The following is a 17,356-nucleotide window of genomic DNA, read 5'->3' on the forward strand; positions in this document are numbered from 1 at the left end:
ATAAACTCTCTTGACACTATAATTTATTAATGAATAATTGTTCTGGTGAAATAAATTTATTTAAATAAATAAATAAATATTTTATATTTATTTTGCAAAACGAATGGGTTTTTAATATTCTTGGGGCCATTTCATATTCTCGAATATTGAGAATATTGCGCATGGAGAATATCAAGAATATCACGCATGTCTATGTAAGTACTGTTTTTCACACACATTTATTAATATAATTGTGTGTTTTCACCAAAAAGAGAGAGAGAGAGAGAGAGAGAAAGAGAAAGAGAGTCCAAAAGAAGCAGAAGCAGAAGAAACGGATGCGCACTGGCATAAAGGAATCGCCATAGCCACACTCGCCATGGAAGATCCTTCCACCTCCTCCTCCTCCTCCTCCTCCTGCCCCTACTGGTAAGCCGTTTACTGTATTTCTTCTCAGCTCTGATCCTTCTTCGTCTTCTCCATCGTTTATTCTGCCTCCTTTTTCCTTGGTATTTATCCTCACACACAGCTACGCCATAGACTAGTCTTATGAACCCGACCGCTGTCTTCTTCTCTCATCTGCATTCTTTTTCCTTCGTTATATTCTGGTTTGATTTCCATGGGAAACCATTACACAGTCACACCAATAGCATAGTTTTTGCTTGATTAATAGCTCTGAATCTCCCCTCAATACTGTATTCTTCTTCTTCTTCTCCTTCTTTTTTATATTGTGGTTCATTCTGCATGTGACATCCTTATAATGTTACGCCATAGCCTAGGGTCTGATCCATTCTTTTATTGTCACATTTTTCATGTTTTTCTCCGTCTTCCATTTGGCAAAGATTTGTCTTTCTATCATCCCAGCGTTTCTCACTGTACAATTCATGGAGCAGAAGGCTCTTCAAAATTATATATTTCTCGAGAAGCAATATCTCTTACTCAGTCATACAAGAAGTTGTTTCCATTCATTTATAGATCAAGAAAAATGTTATCTGTTAATCAGATGTTATTTTCTCTACAATCTATCTATCTATTTATACATATATATTTTCCACTTGTATCCAAAATTTAATAGAAATTTTCCTCCTCCTCATCGCAATCTTCTTCTTTTCTGTTGATTGATTCAGTGCTTTGGAAAGGTTGACGTTTTTCTCAGGAAGTTCTTGTTTCTTGGCACATTTCTAAGTGAAAAAAAGCTGAAGAACTTTTTGTAACTTCATTTTTGGCTGACATTTAGTATTGATCGAGACAAGTGCATCTTTCAGCTGATTGCAAAGAAACTTTGTGCAGTTTGGCCTATCTTTTGAACATATTTTGCCCCCTCTTTTTTGTTTTCTGGATATCAATGAACAAATAAACAAGGGGAAATTGCTTAACCTCCAAACATTTTTTCCCATTGTTCAGTGTTTTCACGTCAAGGAACTAAGAAATCTAGGAAATCCTGCTTTTGAACATATTATTATCTATTGTTTGTTATTCGGACATCAAGGAACATATCTTTTTCTGTTATTTGTTGTCTGGATATCAAGGAACTAAGAAACATTAAGTAGTTGGCCAAACTTTTGAACATAATTTTTTCTCTATTGTTTGCGGTTTGGACATCAAGGAACTAGTTACAGAGGCTAATGGCATTACTTCCTTTCTGTAATATAAAGGCGCAAGAAGAGCAATGCTATTTGAAACAATATATGGAAAGATGAGGTTCATAATGATCTTAATGGTATTATCAGATGAAGAGGATAAAAATAAGTGACACCAAATACGTGACAGAAACCATATAAACATCTTTTATTTTGTTATGTAAGTCACGCAGATTCTTCTTGATCACAAAACATAATAAGCTGATAGTGCTCTAGCATATCAAAGAAAAAACGTTTTGAAATACAATGGTCTTAGGAAATAAACATGCTCTCTATCTTTTGATCTTTTCATGGATAGTGAAAGTCACAGATGCAAATAGCAATCCTAAATCACTCTATATGAAGATGTAATGATTTTTTCAGTTCTTTCTATTAGATCAGTAGTTATCTAAAATCTCTGTTAATAAATAATATAAATAAGGTTGAATTAGTAGCTATAAAAGTCGATTTTGAAAAAGGACAAGAAGGAATGGAATAATGCATCTCCATAGTTAAAGCCAATGTAAATAAGGAAATGCAAACATGGGTAGAGATGGCCAAAGATGCCAAAGCTCAAGCTGAATATATGCTCTAAAAGAAATTTAAAAAAATAGTCCTTGGATAGAGGTAGTGAAAAAGCATAGAAATGACGAATGCTACATTACAAGAAGCCAAGAGAAAAGTTCCTGCATTACATGTATGAGTGGTTGGTTAGGATGAAAAAGGAAACCCACAAGAAGATGCAAAGAATCTTGGAACAAAGATCGGGGCATCATATATTCCATTTGTGTCAGTGTGGAGGGTGGGAAGAGATGAGTCTAGAGCTAAAGCTTTGATCATTTGCTTGATGGATATGGATAAGAAGAAAGCTTTTCTATCTAAAAGAATGGCACTCACGGGTGACAAAATATATTCAGATGACGATCTCACTCTAACTCAAGTGGCACATTGCAAAGAAAACATGCCACAAGTGCTCGATAGAAGAAAGGAGGGAAAATGGGTTGTATACAAAGATGGTAAGGTAATTATTATGGAGAACAGAATTAAATGACGAAGTATGGCCCATGCAACCTTACACATGACTATATTGAATTGCAATGGCTTTCTAAGGAGATGTCGTGTACTTCCAAGATACCTTCAAGAACACAGATATTGCTATATATAGAGACCCATCAATGCATGGCTAGTGAACTCCCTTATGTACAAGGACATAGATGGGACTAGTTAGTCCTCCCAAACCATAGACACTAGGAAGCACTAGAGGCTAGGGAGGAGTGGCTATGTTGTACAAAATGGAGCTCCATGACAGAATGCATGTTGTGCATAAGGATGTAGATGCACATTATATGTAGATATGAATCAAAAGAGGGGATCTTAGGGAAGTATATATTGCAATTTGCTACTTTCCACTCCCAACTGAGGTTTGGACTTCTGGTGGATCACCATATCTACCGTTATATGATGATATCATAAGATTTGTTACTATAGGGGCCATATACTATAAGGAGGCTTTAATGTACGAACTATGTTTGACACCAACGAGGCTGTTTATGGATAAGTTTTGGAAGAAGAGGTTCATCTAAAGCAAGCAACTCAAGATAAGTAATGGAATATTGCAAACACTTTCTAGCCTTGGAAAGTGCACATGGATTTGTGATAGATAATGGATGTGTCACAATGGCTTGGATTAGATGCTTTGACATGTTGGAACCCAAAAGGAGGTGCAAGCACTATCTATTACCTTATGGGATCTCCATCTCTAATACCTAAAATAATAGAGTTCACTATATCTAGTAGACCTATTGGCTTTGCAATAGATCATGCATATTTATGCTTGAAGGTGAAGGATGGATGCACAAGGGATGTATATGCCAAGAAGGAGAGTGGACTAGCTAAGCGCCAATTTACTTGAGAGAAAATTGATGTGTATAGTTGTGGAGAATATAATGGCATGATAGATACTAGATGATGTTACACAAGGATTGTCAATCATTGCATAAAGCAGCCACAAATGCCTTTCCCCATGCAACGGGCAATGCCCCCAACTTGGAAGAGTCATAGAAAATAGTTGGTATGACGAGGAATGTCATGATACACGTAGATGTTTGCAGCGGTAAGTAAGTTGGGGTATTTATACACATAAACAAGTTGGAGCAACCTTAGGTATCACATTACATAGAGAGATTGGGGGGTTTGGGAGTTTGCCTAATAGGGATAGCTATACAAATATTTCTATAAGCTGATGATATTGTGCCGATTTTTGACTCTTCGAAGGAACTACAAAGACATCGAAACTCCTTAAAAGTATTTTTTACGAACAAAGGTTTGTCAATAAACATGGATAAAACAAAAGTGGTGGTATTTAACACCACTCAAGCATGGGTACCATTATCCAAACCAGAATACGTCTTGGGAGAGGAAAAGGTGGCATAAACAAGATAACATGGATCAGCCATACAATATCACTTGGTAGGAAGATGACCTGCTATAAGACACTTTACACGCATCAGAGGATGGATTTATCATTAGGCCTTCTTATATGGACATACATCTACCCTATGTGTTGCGTAATGTTTTAGGGTAGTTGTGAATGTCATTACATTAGTTAGAGATTGACGTAGGCCGATATGCACAAATACCTCTAGAAGAAAGAATTTACCAATTGTATCATCAGGGAATGGAATCTAAAGAACACTATGGTTGTCATTGTAGTGTTTTTCATGAAATAAAAGGGAGATGCTATTACCTCTTTAAACAAGGCTTTGGCCCATTATGTAGGTAATGGAATATGAGGACCAATGGTGCTTGGGACTTTTGTAGCTAGAACTCAAGAGACATAGGTAAAAGTGGTTGTAGGACAACAGTACAACCACACAAGCTCATCAACAAAGAACAATCACAACTTTTTTTAGACCCATCACTCCTACTCATGCTACAAGTCAATGAAGGTCTACACAAATGGGCCCTTGACTAGGACATAACAAAGGGTTTAAATAGATCGGGCAACAACAATTTGTCATGCATAGAGGCCCTGGCCCCATGGATCATGATCTCACTGCCCTTGTCATCGACAAATATAGGCCATTATCCCCGCCATAGCAAGTGCTTCCTCGCATCGGAGACCTCTTCATTCTGGATGGACCTATGATAGAGATCTTTCGAAGACATTACAATATATCTGGCTTGAGAATCTTACATGTACCTATAACAAGATTCGTTAATCTTTTTTTTATCAAATGTGCTTTTTTCACTTAATAACAACATTTTTTTTTTTTGATTTGTTGTTCTCAAAGACGAGACAATATTTAAGCTGTAATCTCTTGTTTTTTCTAATATGCCATTTTGGCCTCTTAAAAGACATTCATATATTTTTCTTTCTTTCGTTCTAAACAGTGAAAGAGAGATTCCGACTGCAAACTTCAATCTTCATGCTGTACACTGCCAAAGAAACTTGGAACGTTGCAGGATTTGTGGGGAGATGGTGGTGAAGACCCGAGCTTTTGAGCATTTTGAAGAAGTTCATGCACCTGTAAGGAATTCACTTGATTTTGAATTTTAAACTTCAGAACCTTATGTGCATGTTTATTAGGATTTTATGGATAGCAACGCTTTTCATGTGCATTATCTCCAAACAATTTTAATTAATAAGCTGCCATTTCCATTTCAACAAATGGATATGTAATCTATGCTAAAGCTTTCATGATATTGTGAACACTATACAATAATTATGGTTTTACTGGGGCAGATACTAAATATAGTATGCCATATTTTTTTATTGCCATCTAGGTAGCTATTTAAGTAAATGTCTGATTAATTTTATGAAAACTTTTGTACGTCCCAAGTTAATTATTCCATGCATAGTACGTAAAATTCGTGTTCGTCTAGTATAACATTCGTTTTCCTACGTTGGAAAACGAATGCGAATGGTATCCAAACATTCTTGTTTTTTTTTTTTGTTTTTTCCCCATTTTTTTAATGTTTTTTTTTCATATTTAGGCTTATCTACCTCATAATAAATAGTTAATCGAAAAGTATGGTATTTATCATTCTTTGAGGGTGTTTTCCTTTCGCGAATGGTTCAATCATTCGCGAATGCGAATGCACGTATGGTGCGTATGGTTCATACTATGATTCCATGTATCCTGCATGAAGGAAGTTGTACTTTGTTGTTGCTCTTTGAATGTGATTTGTCCTCTGTTTTTCTCTTCATTTCTTCTTTTTCCCTACTTTCTTGACAATAATCCTAAGATTTAATTATGACATATATGTATATATAATAGAACTGGAGGTTGCTATTCAATTCCATATCACTGCAGCCACAAAAATTACAAAGGGAAGCACTCCAAGAAAGCCAACCAAGTTCTAGGGATGGATGATCAGAATCAGAATCCTTAATGTTACGCCAAGGTGTAACAATCTGAAAAAGCTCAGGGATACCAAGAACAATTTGGTGAGTTTTAAGGCAAGGTGGTTAGCTAATGGTTACATTACGCTAAAAGCAACTATTTTACGGCGACATTGTGGAAAAGGCAATGGAATGGTGTGCTTTTTCCAACAATTCTCGAGTGAGAATGAAATTTGTGAACAACAAATCTTTGCTGACATGTGCCCAATAGCCTCTATACTATGCAATTATTTCCATGCAGAGCTGCAATCGATCTTTTATTCCCCATCTCCCAAACCATTTCATAATGTCAAGCACCCAGCCAGATGAGAGGACTTTGTGCCCTTATTAATACCTTGCATCCTATACTGCAAGTTTGTTTTGGCAATCTATGATCCGAGATATTCGTGGCTTTGTGATATACTTGTATACTTCTTGCATGGCTAGTAGCTGTATGGGCCAACCACCTACTTCTAATAGCATGACAATATAGGATGTTGAGGATTTTACTCCCCCAATTGTCTACGCAAGAACAAATTTTAGATTTTCTCTATTTCATTCCATGTACATAATAGAGAGACAAAGCCCATCAGTACTCTTATGATGAAGGAAAGCAGTGATCTGCACTGGAAGATAATAATATGATATATAGAGCTAGCCAATCACACACTTGATACCTTAGGAGAGATGCACGTCCATATAGTTTGGTCCAAGGAAGACGCCATCTTTCATCAAATGAAAGATTGTCCAAGTAGAAAGCCATCTTTGTTGCTATAAGATGTACTACTCTTTCAATGTAATGATATCCTTCGAGTGACTTTGTCTTTCACATGTTGGCTAAAGGACTAAGATGAAGTACTCTTTCTATGGTTGTATATTTCAAATCTAATGATATCCTGCTAATCACTTTGTCCTTCACATGGTAGCTAAATGACTAAGATGAAGCACTCTTGCTGAATATCAAAGGCAATAGTGGATTTATGCCAAGCCCATGTGAACTAAGTCATGTAGCTTATGAGAACAAAATGAGCATGTTGGCCTAGAGAGATTTAATTTGAGTTGTGTAAATAAAATTGTTGTGTACCATGGCTTGAGAGAGATGGTGTATTGTATTCTCAGATGAGATGCGTGCTGTGTGATGGGAGTATAGAACGTGAGCTGCTTGTATTGCATCAAACTGAAGAATGTTTGCAACGATTGCTGGCTTGCAGTTACTGTGAATTTCCTGTTGCAGCGATAGACTGGGATGCACATGTTGTAAGTATTCCTCAAGGATTAAATGCTGACGTTCTTAATATCTGGTTAAATAGATTCTTAAATTAACAAAATATATATCTTGAATTTTTATAACACTTTTTTGTAGAATCATTGTGGAAATCGAACTGAGATGTGCATACCATGTGGTAAATATGTAAGATTACGTGAAAGGACTGTGCATGATTTACAACATCATAATAGCAACCAAAGGGAAGATGGCTCATCCTCCAGGTTGGTGGTTTCACCTTATTTCATTCTTCATTACATCCAATACCTTACACAGTTATATTAATCTACATATATTTATTTTGGTTTGCTCTCAAAGACAACAGCATTTCAAGATGTAAGCTTGTGTTTGGCCTTATAGGCCATTTTGACCTCTTAAAAAGACGTTAATATATCTTTCTCTTCTCTTCTCTTCTCTCTCTCTCGCTCATAAAAGCAGTGTATAGAAAAAGAACATGACAATACAAAAACCCTTACAGTTCGTACTGCAATAGTAAGGATCATATGGCACTGTGAACCCTCTAAGGTGTTGTAAGACTAGCTGACATAAAGGCAATTTCTCTGAAGATGAGGTGCCCATGGACATCAGTTGTGAATACTGTTAAATCAAATATCCTTTCAGCCTATGTACCTGTTGTGGTAATCCATGGCGATATCAAACAAGGACCATGGACCCTAATGCCTAACATAGTCAAACACAACCTTATACAATGAATGAAAATACTGGAAGGGTGAATAATTTTCCCAATTAACAGTACCCAAAATTGTGACTTACAAACCCAAATGGTTTTATCGATTGGGCATGTAAGGAATGTTCACCTGACATCATCCTCAATCACTATACAGAAAAACAGGTCCCATTTGAGCAATGGCCGCCTCCTCATGTGTAACCTAAGTGATGATATTACCCTGTTGTAGTATTTGTCCATGCCATCCAAGATCAATAAGATCTCTTTCAGTGCATCAGATAAGCACATCCAATAATTTCCCTGCATTCTACCAAGTTATGCATTGTAACAAAAATTGGGTGAGCAGCAATGGCAAATAGAAATCGGATCAACTGACATCCTCGTTGTATTGATGGTGTCAAAGGTCATCACTCGAGCTGCACCACACAAAGATGTGGCGTGGCATTCTTGCACCAAAAACCCATATGACGTATCAGTTGGGCAATAAACGACCAACTTCCACAATTGTATGCCTTCCCACATCTAGTTGTATCATTACAATTTCTTGTCTCCATTAGTAGCATTATCAATAGCCATTTGCACATTCCAAATATTATGAAAGATGTCTCTCTGTCCATAATAAATCCATATGGCGTAGGGTTGACGATAGACACCATTTGAAGTCAATTTACTATTACTTTGGCAAAAACCTTATATCAGTCTCCACTGCCGAAAGGCAAAAATCTAAGTTGGTCTCCCTTATTTGATCTTCAAGTTGCTTAGCAAAAGCTTTACAAAAATCATTTGTAATTCCATCCCAACCTGGGCGTTTAATATCAAAAGATGTGAAAGGCACTCTCCAACCCTTCTTTCATTTATATCTTCTTCCAAGGTCATCATGACTTAACATCTGACCTTATAATGAATTGATGCGAATAACAATGACCGTGGTTGTCTCATCTCATCATGAAGCAAGCAATTATGACTTTAAAAGAGTTGTTAAATGCTAAATACAATTATCAATACTCATGGTTTGGTACTCAAATTCACATCAATCTTTAAGCACAACATATTCAATCTAGCATGGGACGCCTGTTACCCATGGAAGATTTATGGTGAAGAGACAAATATTCAATGCAGGAACACCATGAACCACAACTTGTCTTATAAATTCTCCCAACAATTGTCCTGCAACTTCGTGAAAAATATCATGTCCAAGAAAGGATGAGTTGACTTTGAATGTAGACATCAAATGGTGGATGGTTTCCGATCTTTATCTGTATGGCAACCCCTAGGATCAAATGATGCTTTCTCATGACACACTGCATTATCAACACTTCTGGCAAGAATGCTCGATTGTATACTACGTATGTGATTAAACCGACTCCATGTTTATCTATATCTGCAAGTTAAAAGGTATAGCTAGGATCAATCCATTAATTGAACCGCCAATCCATGCATCATACTTCAAGACTTCTTACCATGAACAGGTCACAAACCTCTCTTTCAGGAGAATCCATCTAGCTAGGTATAGAGGTACTTTGAACCACATCATAACACATTAAAATCAAATCACAAAAGTCCTGGTCTCCTAAGTCACAGAATTTGATACAAGCATCGCCAAAGTGCATAAATGGCAATGAGCTACTCTTTCCCCACAGGTTTCATCCTATTCCCCGCAATGATGTTCTCTTTTAGCTCCAACATAACGCACAGGATATCCGTTATGCAGGAAAGAAAGCCATGACCTAGCATGATCCTTATGCTCCACTCACACGATACATCCCATTGACTACTGAAAATAGTTCTCTACATACATCTTAGAGGCAGAACAAGTTCTCCTTACAGTCTGTGTAAACGGTCTTCGTAATTCACTAGTTAGGTGTCATGTTAGTGTTGAGTATGCTGGCATTGGGCAAGTATGTTTGGCATCCCCCAAATAATCATTTAAGTCTGCAAAAGCATTTTGCATGCAAAGCTGTTGTTTAGCCGTTGATGCCTTGATAACTTTTGAATAGCTTAATTTTCGAGGTTGTTTCTCCACTGGTGTAGCAAATTTACTATTCTTATCAAATATGAGTTTTAATGGTTGATTTTGAAATTTTGATTAAATATACAGTCCTTGCCATAGTCTTGATCTCCTGTGAAATTGGCTATCACGAGGTAAATGTGGTAATCTGATAGAGCTCCTTCCCAGAAGAATTTGTCCCGTCATGTCCTTGGGGTTGTCAACCTTTCCCCCTCAAGTTCATTGAATGTTTGGTTAGGCTCATCTTCATTCCTCATATATTTCACCTTTTCATCAACACATGTTTCTAAAGCAATGACCTGCAAAAGACCCGCAATGCAATTGATGTCTGTCCTCTATTTTTATATTCAATCACTGCCCATGTTCTATTTCTGTAAACACTATTTTGACTTACCATGGTATCACTGGCAAACCTAGTATACGGACAGTATTTTTCTCGTACAAAAACAAAGAACACCCATCTCTATCATTAGAGATGTGCAAGGATTATTGGGCTTTCCTTCCACACATCTCCTCCTGTACAATAATATCATTGGACCTTGCATTCGCCCTTATTATTATCATTTCCATGTAGAACACTTTTTACTGCATAGCTGACAACTTTATGACGTGTGACCCAATATTGTTCAGTTCTCCTCACTGTTGAGCATAATTTGTGCATATGATTGTTTTGCCACTGGACTGATAACATGGTCTTTGGGTATTGGCTTCTCTCATCGTTGGTTTCCTCAAAGCGTTAACAACCAAATGCTATCTGCCAATGGCAAATAATTAGTGACAGTTACCAAAGCATTTTGAAAAGTGATCAGCAAAATGCCTTCCAAATCTAAGAAGATTTATGTTTTTACATGAATGTGTAGCTCTCCTTGCAGGTTTCTAACTGAAACTGACCAAATTGGAGTTTGTATGAGAGAATTATGATTGATACTGTGGACAGCCATTCTACATTAGCCAAAGTAGTTGCTGTTTTTTTTCATTTTCTTTTCTGCTTTGATTCGATGAGAATATTTGTTTGGTGCATTACGAATTATTTATATACAACAGTTAAAACTAGCTTGTATGGAATATTGTTTTGTTAAGCCATATTATGTAACAAGTTCCAATTTTCTAATAGTATCAGGAACAGCCCTCCAGCCAATGAAGGGAGTGGTAGTTCAAAGCATCGGTTATGGATCACAGTTGCTATCGCAGGAATTGCTATCCTCGTAGGGGCATTTGTGTTCCAAAGACGTGAGCCAATAGAGCATCCAAACAAAGCATGAATGAGAGTCTCAGTTTTGAGTATAAGTCTTCCATATATTCCATCATTCAGAATATTTGGCTTAATCCTTTTAAGACAAATCATATTAAAGACGACTTCCACTTTTATAAAAAGACTTTGTATAATAAAGGCATACTTGTTTTGGGTGTACAAAATTAATCTTTGTAATGAGAACATAGCCATTCCAGGTGTATGATGATTGTAGGAATTTGAATGAGTTTGAAGGGTCTTGCAGTTATCTATACTTGGGGTAGGGGACGGAAAAGTTTATATCTATTACTTACTTCCATATATGAATGATAACGAGACTCTGATCTGGATTTTGTGATTACTTGGGATTTTCTTTTATTATTTAGTATTTAGTGTTTTCAGTTTGTTTCCGATTCCGTAAACGATGGCGAGCCACTTGTTTCTGGGTTTCTAATAAGTCTTCCCTTTTTTGGTACATGTGTGCACACTTATAAGAATATAACTAATTATCCTGGAAGTCACAGGGTCATAATCAATCGCACCCATGGTGTCTCATAAATGATCCTATACTAATAAATAAATGGTCCGCTTTGACATGAAGTCGAACGTACTTATTAAATTTTTTTTGCATATGGTCACTATATTAACAGTAAATTATGGAAGAATTTTATGCCCAGGTAACGTAGAAGACTTTTATATTCTTTGTCATATATTAATTACAATTTCCACTATACTTAATAGTTCTCTTACTCAAAGAACGAAGCTCTAAATAATTTGAATTAAGTTGGAACTTCATGTTCAAAGGTTTTTAGAATGATAGTAGTGTACTAAGTGAAGGTTGGAAATAAACTTACATCAGACAAGGAATGCTTGGAAAAGATAGGATAATTTCCCAAGGGAAATTTGCTCTTTGTAAGTAATGTTTAACAAATGCACTATGGCAACCTAACTTCTCAAGTACAAGGTTGGATAAATGTAAGTGCGCCAATCTGATTTTATTAAGCTTTCTATTGAGTATCATTTAAATTGACATTAGTGTAGGCACAAAGTGTATCATTTAAATTGACAATTTGTAGCACCAAATAATGGTTACCTTGAAATTTGCTAGTGTCGTTTCATATCAATGCTCATGGATTTGTCAAGTCATAACATCAAGTAATGGCTTGAATTGTGCCAACCTTGTTTAATGTCAATCCTAAAGGATGTTAATGAGTCTAAATGAATCAGACCTTGCATTTGAATGCATTACCAAAGGATGTTAAAGAATAGTATCATTGAAAACTTGATATTATATAAAGCCAAATTAGAAGGCATAACTCTTTAATCACTAATCAAAGGAATACTTTTAAGATTCTTTGATCTCCTTAAGAGTAGAGTTTAAAAGTCAAACGATAAATCCCTTCCTTTGATGGCTTATTCTCCTTAGTTTTTAGGGTGGTCGTCATGTGAGTGTTGTTGCACCATATTGCTATAATACAACTACCAAGTTTGAGGCAAATAATAAGCAAGCCTTTGTCATGAAAGGCAGGCATGGCCCCAAGAAGTACATGCCTTAGGAACATGTGAGTGTAAGAAGAGTGATATATGTATATCCCCATGCCTTTACTGCTAGGCATGGAAATACGTTGGACACAAGAACAATCATGAGTAAAGGACAATACCAAGGATTCAAGCATCACAACAATCAAAGAAGGAAGAAACTTGAATGAATAAAGATAAAGGTGTTTTCCAAAAAGGTCGAAAAATAGAAAAACACAAGTGGTGAAATTTTAGATAGGGAAAAACACTCATAACTTTTTCATTTGATATCCAAATTTCGAAAGAAAAGATCCATTACAAAGGTGTTGATACGAGCTTTTTTTAAAACTATCTTGCATGTTGAAATTGGAGCTATATATAAGAAATAGTGATGAAGAAGTATATCGGTGTCGTGACGTTTCCATGCCACGATGAGAAAATAACTTCTACCAATTTATATGAGCTTATTCAAATCTTTGTAAAAGGTTATGTAAAGTGCGAGGATCGTGTGGGGGTTTAGGTGTCGTGAAGGATTTGCTTCACGATAGAAAAATAAACTAAAATATTGTATTGAATAACATTCAAGAGACTCAAACCCACAACCTCACATACCAAACACAAGGCACATACCATTAGGCTATGTCATTTGTTCTTTAAAAGCTATATTTTAATGTTTCTAGTTACCCCATGCATAGTATGAACCATGCGTACCATTCGTGCATTCGCGTTCGAGAATGATTCAATCATTCGAGAAGGGTAAACACCCTCAAAGAATGATAAATACCATACTTTTAGTTAAACTATTTACTATAAGATAAATATTTTTTCAAGGTAATTTTTCTTTTTTAAATTACAAAAAGAAAACACATTACCTTCTTAATAATAATATGCATTTTTTCAGACATTTCAGACATTTCATCTCTGAAATTTCATGTCTGAAATCTCAGCCATGAAATTTCTGAAATTTCATGTCTGATCATCTCTAAAATTTCATGTTTGATCATCTCTTAAATTTCAGCCATGAAATTTCAAAGATGAAATGTCTGAAATTTCAGAGATGATCAGACATGAAATTTCAGAAATTTCAGCCATGAAATTTCATGTCTGATCATCTCAAAAATTTCAAAATTTTCATCATGGAAATTTCTGACATTTCATCTCTGAAATTTTGTTTTGGAAATTTAAACCCTAATAACGATTATTAAACCTAAATTCTAATCATACCTGAATGTCGTGAGTCGTTGAAACTTGGTAAGCAGTGTGCACTATGCAGATCGTTGGAGGCTAGGTGGGAGAGGAGAGGAGAGCGTAACGTTACGTGCAGAGAAGAAGAGGGAAAAAGAGGGAAAAAACGAAAAAAAAAATGAAAAAACGAAAAAAAAAACAAACAAACTTTTTAATATCATTCGTGTTCGTTTTCCAACGTAGGAAAACGAATGATAAGCCTGACGAACACGAATTTTACGTACTATGACCCCATGTATATTTTCATACATGAAAGCTCAAATGCGTGGGATGTCTATTATGCATGTTTTGTACCCTCACATGCATCATATGCATGGGGGCACCTATTTAAAGAGGGAAAGGGAAAAGAGTGAGGGGAGGACATGAGACAAGGAATATTATTGTAATAGGAGGGACAAGCTATATTATTGTACAAGAAATATTTTGTAATCATCTTCAAATATCAATACAAGTTATTTCCTTTTCTCCTCTTTCTTTGACAAGAAGCCCAGTGCTTACTTCTCGGATTCGCGACTTTCTTTTCATTTGCTCTCGTACGCCGAGATCGACGGACATCAGTGTCAAAAGAAGATAACTAGGTCTATATCAAGGATCATATTATGAACCATACGTGCTTCGCATTCGAAAATGTTTCAATAATTCGAGTATGGCAAAAACCCTCGAAGTATGGTAAATACCATACTTTTGTATTCATTATTTATTATAAGGTTTTTTTTAAGGCAAAAAATGTAAAAAAGGAGAGAATGTTTTGATAACATACGCATTCGTTTGCATTCATATGAAAAAGAATGTTTGTCAATGCATTCAAGCATATTACGTACTATGTTTAGGATATACTTTAAAATCTCTTGAACGTCTCACATAGACTCAACTATATCTATTACAGAGTAAAAATCACAAGAATGCAACCAAAAACCTATAAATAGGAGTAGATTCTTAGACATAGAAAAGAAAAGTAGAAAAAAAGAAGGATGTAGGTTTAGAAGAAGTAAGAGACAAGAAGAAATATAGTGGAAGAAAGAAGGAGATAAAAGAATGATTTTTTATGAGTTTGGGTAATTGAAAATCAAGTGGTTCTTTGGTGTTTGATTATGTCTATGGTGTAAGGAGTTGGTGTTGTCTTCATAATAGTATATTGTTGTGTACTTTTCTCTTGTTCTCTTCTTTGTACTCTTCTTTTTTTTTTTCCAAAAAAAAACTCCTTCCATTAGTTATAAAATTTTACAAGATTATGTACAAATCCCTGTAGGGACGCGATAGTTCTATCTTATGTGGATGCCCACTGACTCAAGAAAGGGAGAGGACGACCATTGTTGGATGAACGCTATTCGTTGTCTTTCAACTCCATCGGAGACGCCCTTAAGGCCATCATATTGGCTCTTCAGAGTGGCTACAATTTCACTCCATATCTCTTGCAGTAACCTTGTTGGATGTGCGGTTTGGTTGGAGAAGACTCGCCTACATTGTTGTTTCCATAGAATCCAAAGAGTTATTGGGTTGACCAATTCCAACACCTCTTGAGATTTGTCATTAAGAGGAGTGGAGTGGACATTGTCGCTGGAGGAGAAAAGGACCTCGTGGGCTTTTATCACCAAAGTCATCCCCTCCTCCTGATGCTCGTATCTGCCAACTATGGTTTGCCATGATAGCCAACATATATTTCCCCACTTGATTGAGCCTTGCACCTGGCATAATTGCAACAAGCGGCCAACCCCCCACCATATTCGATGGGACGTTGGGCAGTCCCACAGAGCATGTCGTATTGATTCTACTGCATGTGGGCATTCTACACAATTAGGAGAGCTAAGGTTCCCACGTTGCCATGCTCCCACCAGTAGGGACTTATGTATTAATAGCCATTAGAATGTGGTAATTCGCCTCGCGTGTTGTTGTTTCCAGATTTTCTACCAAAACTTGGTGATTATTGTGAGAGGAACTTGAAATGTGTGCCAAACCTTCGCAGCAGCCAACTCTCGGGCGGTTTGAGCAGCTAGAATGTGGCAACCCAATCTAGTTGTGAATTGGAAGAAAGGGATGGGTTTGCTTCCTTGCCCCACGTAGGGATCATGTCATGTCCATTACAAAGGGTCCCAATTGACCTTACATAGCCATGTGTTTTCATGAGTACATATGTGCCAATAGGGTTGTACTTTGATCGGATCAGGATCTACAATCCATTTATGACCAGTATACGCGAGTACTCGAATTGCATTATTCTGTGTTGGTGTCTCAATGTCTCGCAATTCAGAGCCTTCGAGCCTGTTTGGTGGTCCCCTACCTCTCGAGATCAGAGATCCCTCCTCCTTGTGGCCTATCCATTTCTCCATTGTCATCCTTTGAGTAGCAGATTCCCTAATCAGTAGAGTGTTAATGATTTCCGATCGCATAGTCCATCCGCCCCTAATTCCATGGAGTATGTTCGCATGATCTTGTAGTAGCAATGACATAAACCTTCGCCAACATTCTATACTTTTTCATGGACCTTCTGCAATGTATCCCCATGACAACCCCTTATGTGATCCTAGTAGTTTATTAGATTCATCCTTGATACATGGGTTCCATAGGATATGTTGACTGAGGCAGACAGGTTCGGATCTCGGTTGATCGCACTTGAGCCCTCGACGAATGTCACACCATGCCTTCCACATGGATGCATTGAATCTATCCTCCAATTGGTGGGAGAAACTAGGTTTGAGATCCATGTTTAGAATCCATCCCGTTTGGGGGGTCCAATTGACCCCTTTTCGTGGCTTAAAGTAAGCGAAACGTAACCTTAATAGCATTTTCCAACAGTCATTTCCTGGTTGGAGTCCTCACACCACAAATTTGGCAAGTAAGGCTTTCGATTGTGAAAGGGGATCAATAAGACCCAATCCCCCTCTCGACTTAGGCGCTGTGAGTATAGGCCATGCCACCTTGGCGTGAGCTACATGTAGTTGCGGGCCGGTCATTGAATCTGATCTATACTGTCCTTGGAGATTGTCTAGCATGATAGACTGTACCATGTTGTTGCGAGTAGTACTTGATTTGCCACTATGATGCAACCCGCTAGTGACAATTTTTTCGAGCTCCAATGTATCAACTTTTGTCAAATGGAATGGATAACGGGTGCAATCATAGTCTTCGGCGGTATGTTGAAACCAATTTGGAAACCCAAATATTTGGTGCTCGCTCCTTGATTGATCCATTTGAACGCGGGATGTGGGTGCCACGCCGGATTCTTTGTACTTTTCTCTATCATTCTTCATAAGAATGAGAAATATTTTTCAAGAAAGCTTTTTGTTTAACATTAAAGAGTTGCCTTATCTAGGCATGATGAATGATTCCAAAACTATATTTAAATATCTATTTTAATGTGATAATAGATTATTGAAAGCAAGTGATCCTATTGAAAGGCTAGGATATTTTGAGCCATTGAAATAA

General features: G+C 36.8%; 1 protein-coding gene across 3 annotated transcripts; it reads left to right on the top strand.

Annotated features, from left to right (window-relative positions):
* The first annotated feature begins 276 nt into the window (after nucleotides 1-276).
* Nucleotides 277-11,438, top strand: LOC147862114 (TRAF-type zinc finger-like protein). Of its 3 annotated transcripts, none has more exons than XM_087322778.1 (5): nucleotides 277-405; nucleotides 4,989-5,124; nucleotides 7,099-7,236; nucleotides 7,343-7,467; nucleotides 11,054-11,438. In XM_087322778.1, the coding sequence occupies exons 1-5, from the start codon at nucleotides 356-358 to the stop codon at nucleotides 11,199-11,201; spliced, it is 597 nt and encodes a 198-aa protein (XP_087178904.1). In that variant the 5' UTR covers nucleotides 277-355; the 3' UTR covers nucleotides 11,202-11,438. The 3 variants fall into 3 exon arrangements, with proteins under 3 accessions (XP_087178904.1, XP_087178902.1, XP_087178903.1); XM_087322776.1 differs by lacking the exon at nucleotides 277-405 and adding an exon at nucleotides 1,632-1,725; XM_087322777.1 differs by lacking the exon at nucleotides 277-405 and adding an exon at nucleotides 4,627-4,697.
* Nucleotides 11,439-17,356: the final 5,918 nt, after the last annotated feature.

The sequence above is a fragment of the Azolla caroliniana genome, unplaced genomic scaffold (genome assembly GCF_043228905.1).
Source record: "Azolla caroliniana isolate FFs.n. ecotype wild unplaced genomic scaffold, voAzoCaro1.0.p SCAF_7, whole genome shotgun sequence".
Taxonomy (NCBI): domain Eukaryota; kingdom Viridiplantae; phylum Streptophyta; class Polypodiopsida; order Salviniales; family Salviniaceae; genus Azolla; species Azolla caroliniana.

Bases quoted from the DNA above. Each gene is read 5' to 3' on its own strand.
- LOC147862114 (XM_087322776.1), top strand. From the start codon at position 1,646: ATGCTATTTGAAACAATATATGGAAAGATGAGGTTCATAATGATCTTA. The intron at 5,125-7,098 runs GTAAGGAATTCA...TTGTATTCTCAG, and splicing joins TTGAAGAAGTTCATGCACCT to ATGAGATGCGTGCTGTGTGA. The intron at 7,468-11,053 runs GTTGGTGGTTTC...ATTTTCTAATAG, and splicing joins GAAGATGGCTCATCCTCCAG to TATCAGGAACAGCCCTCCAG.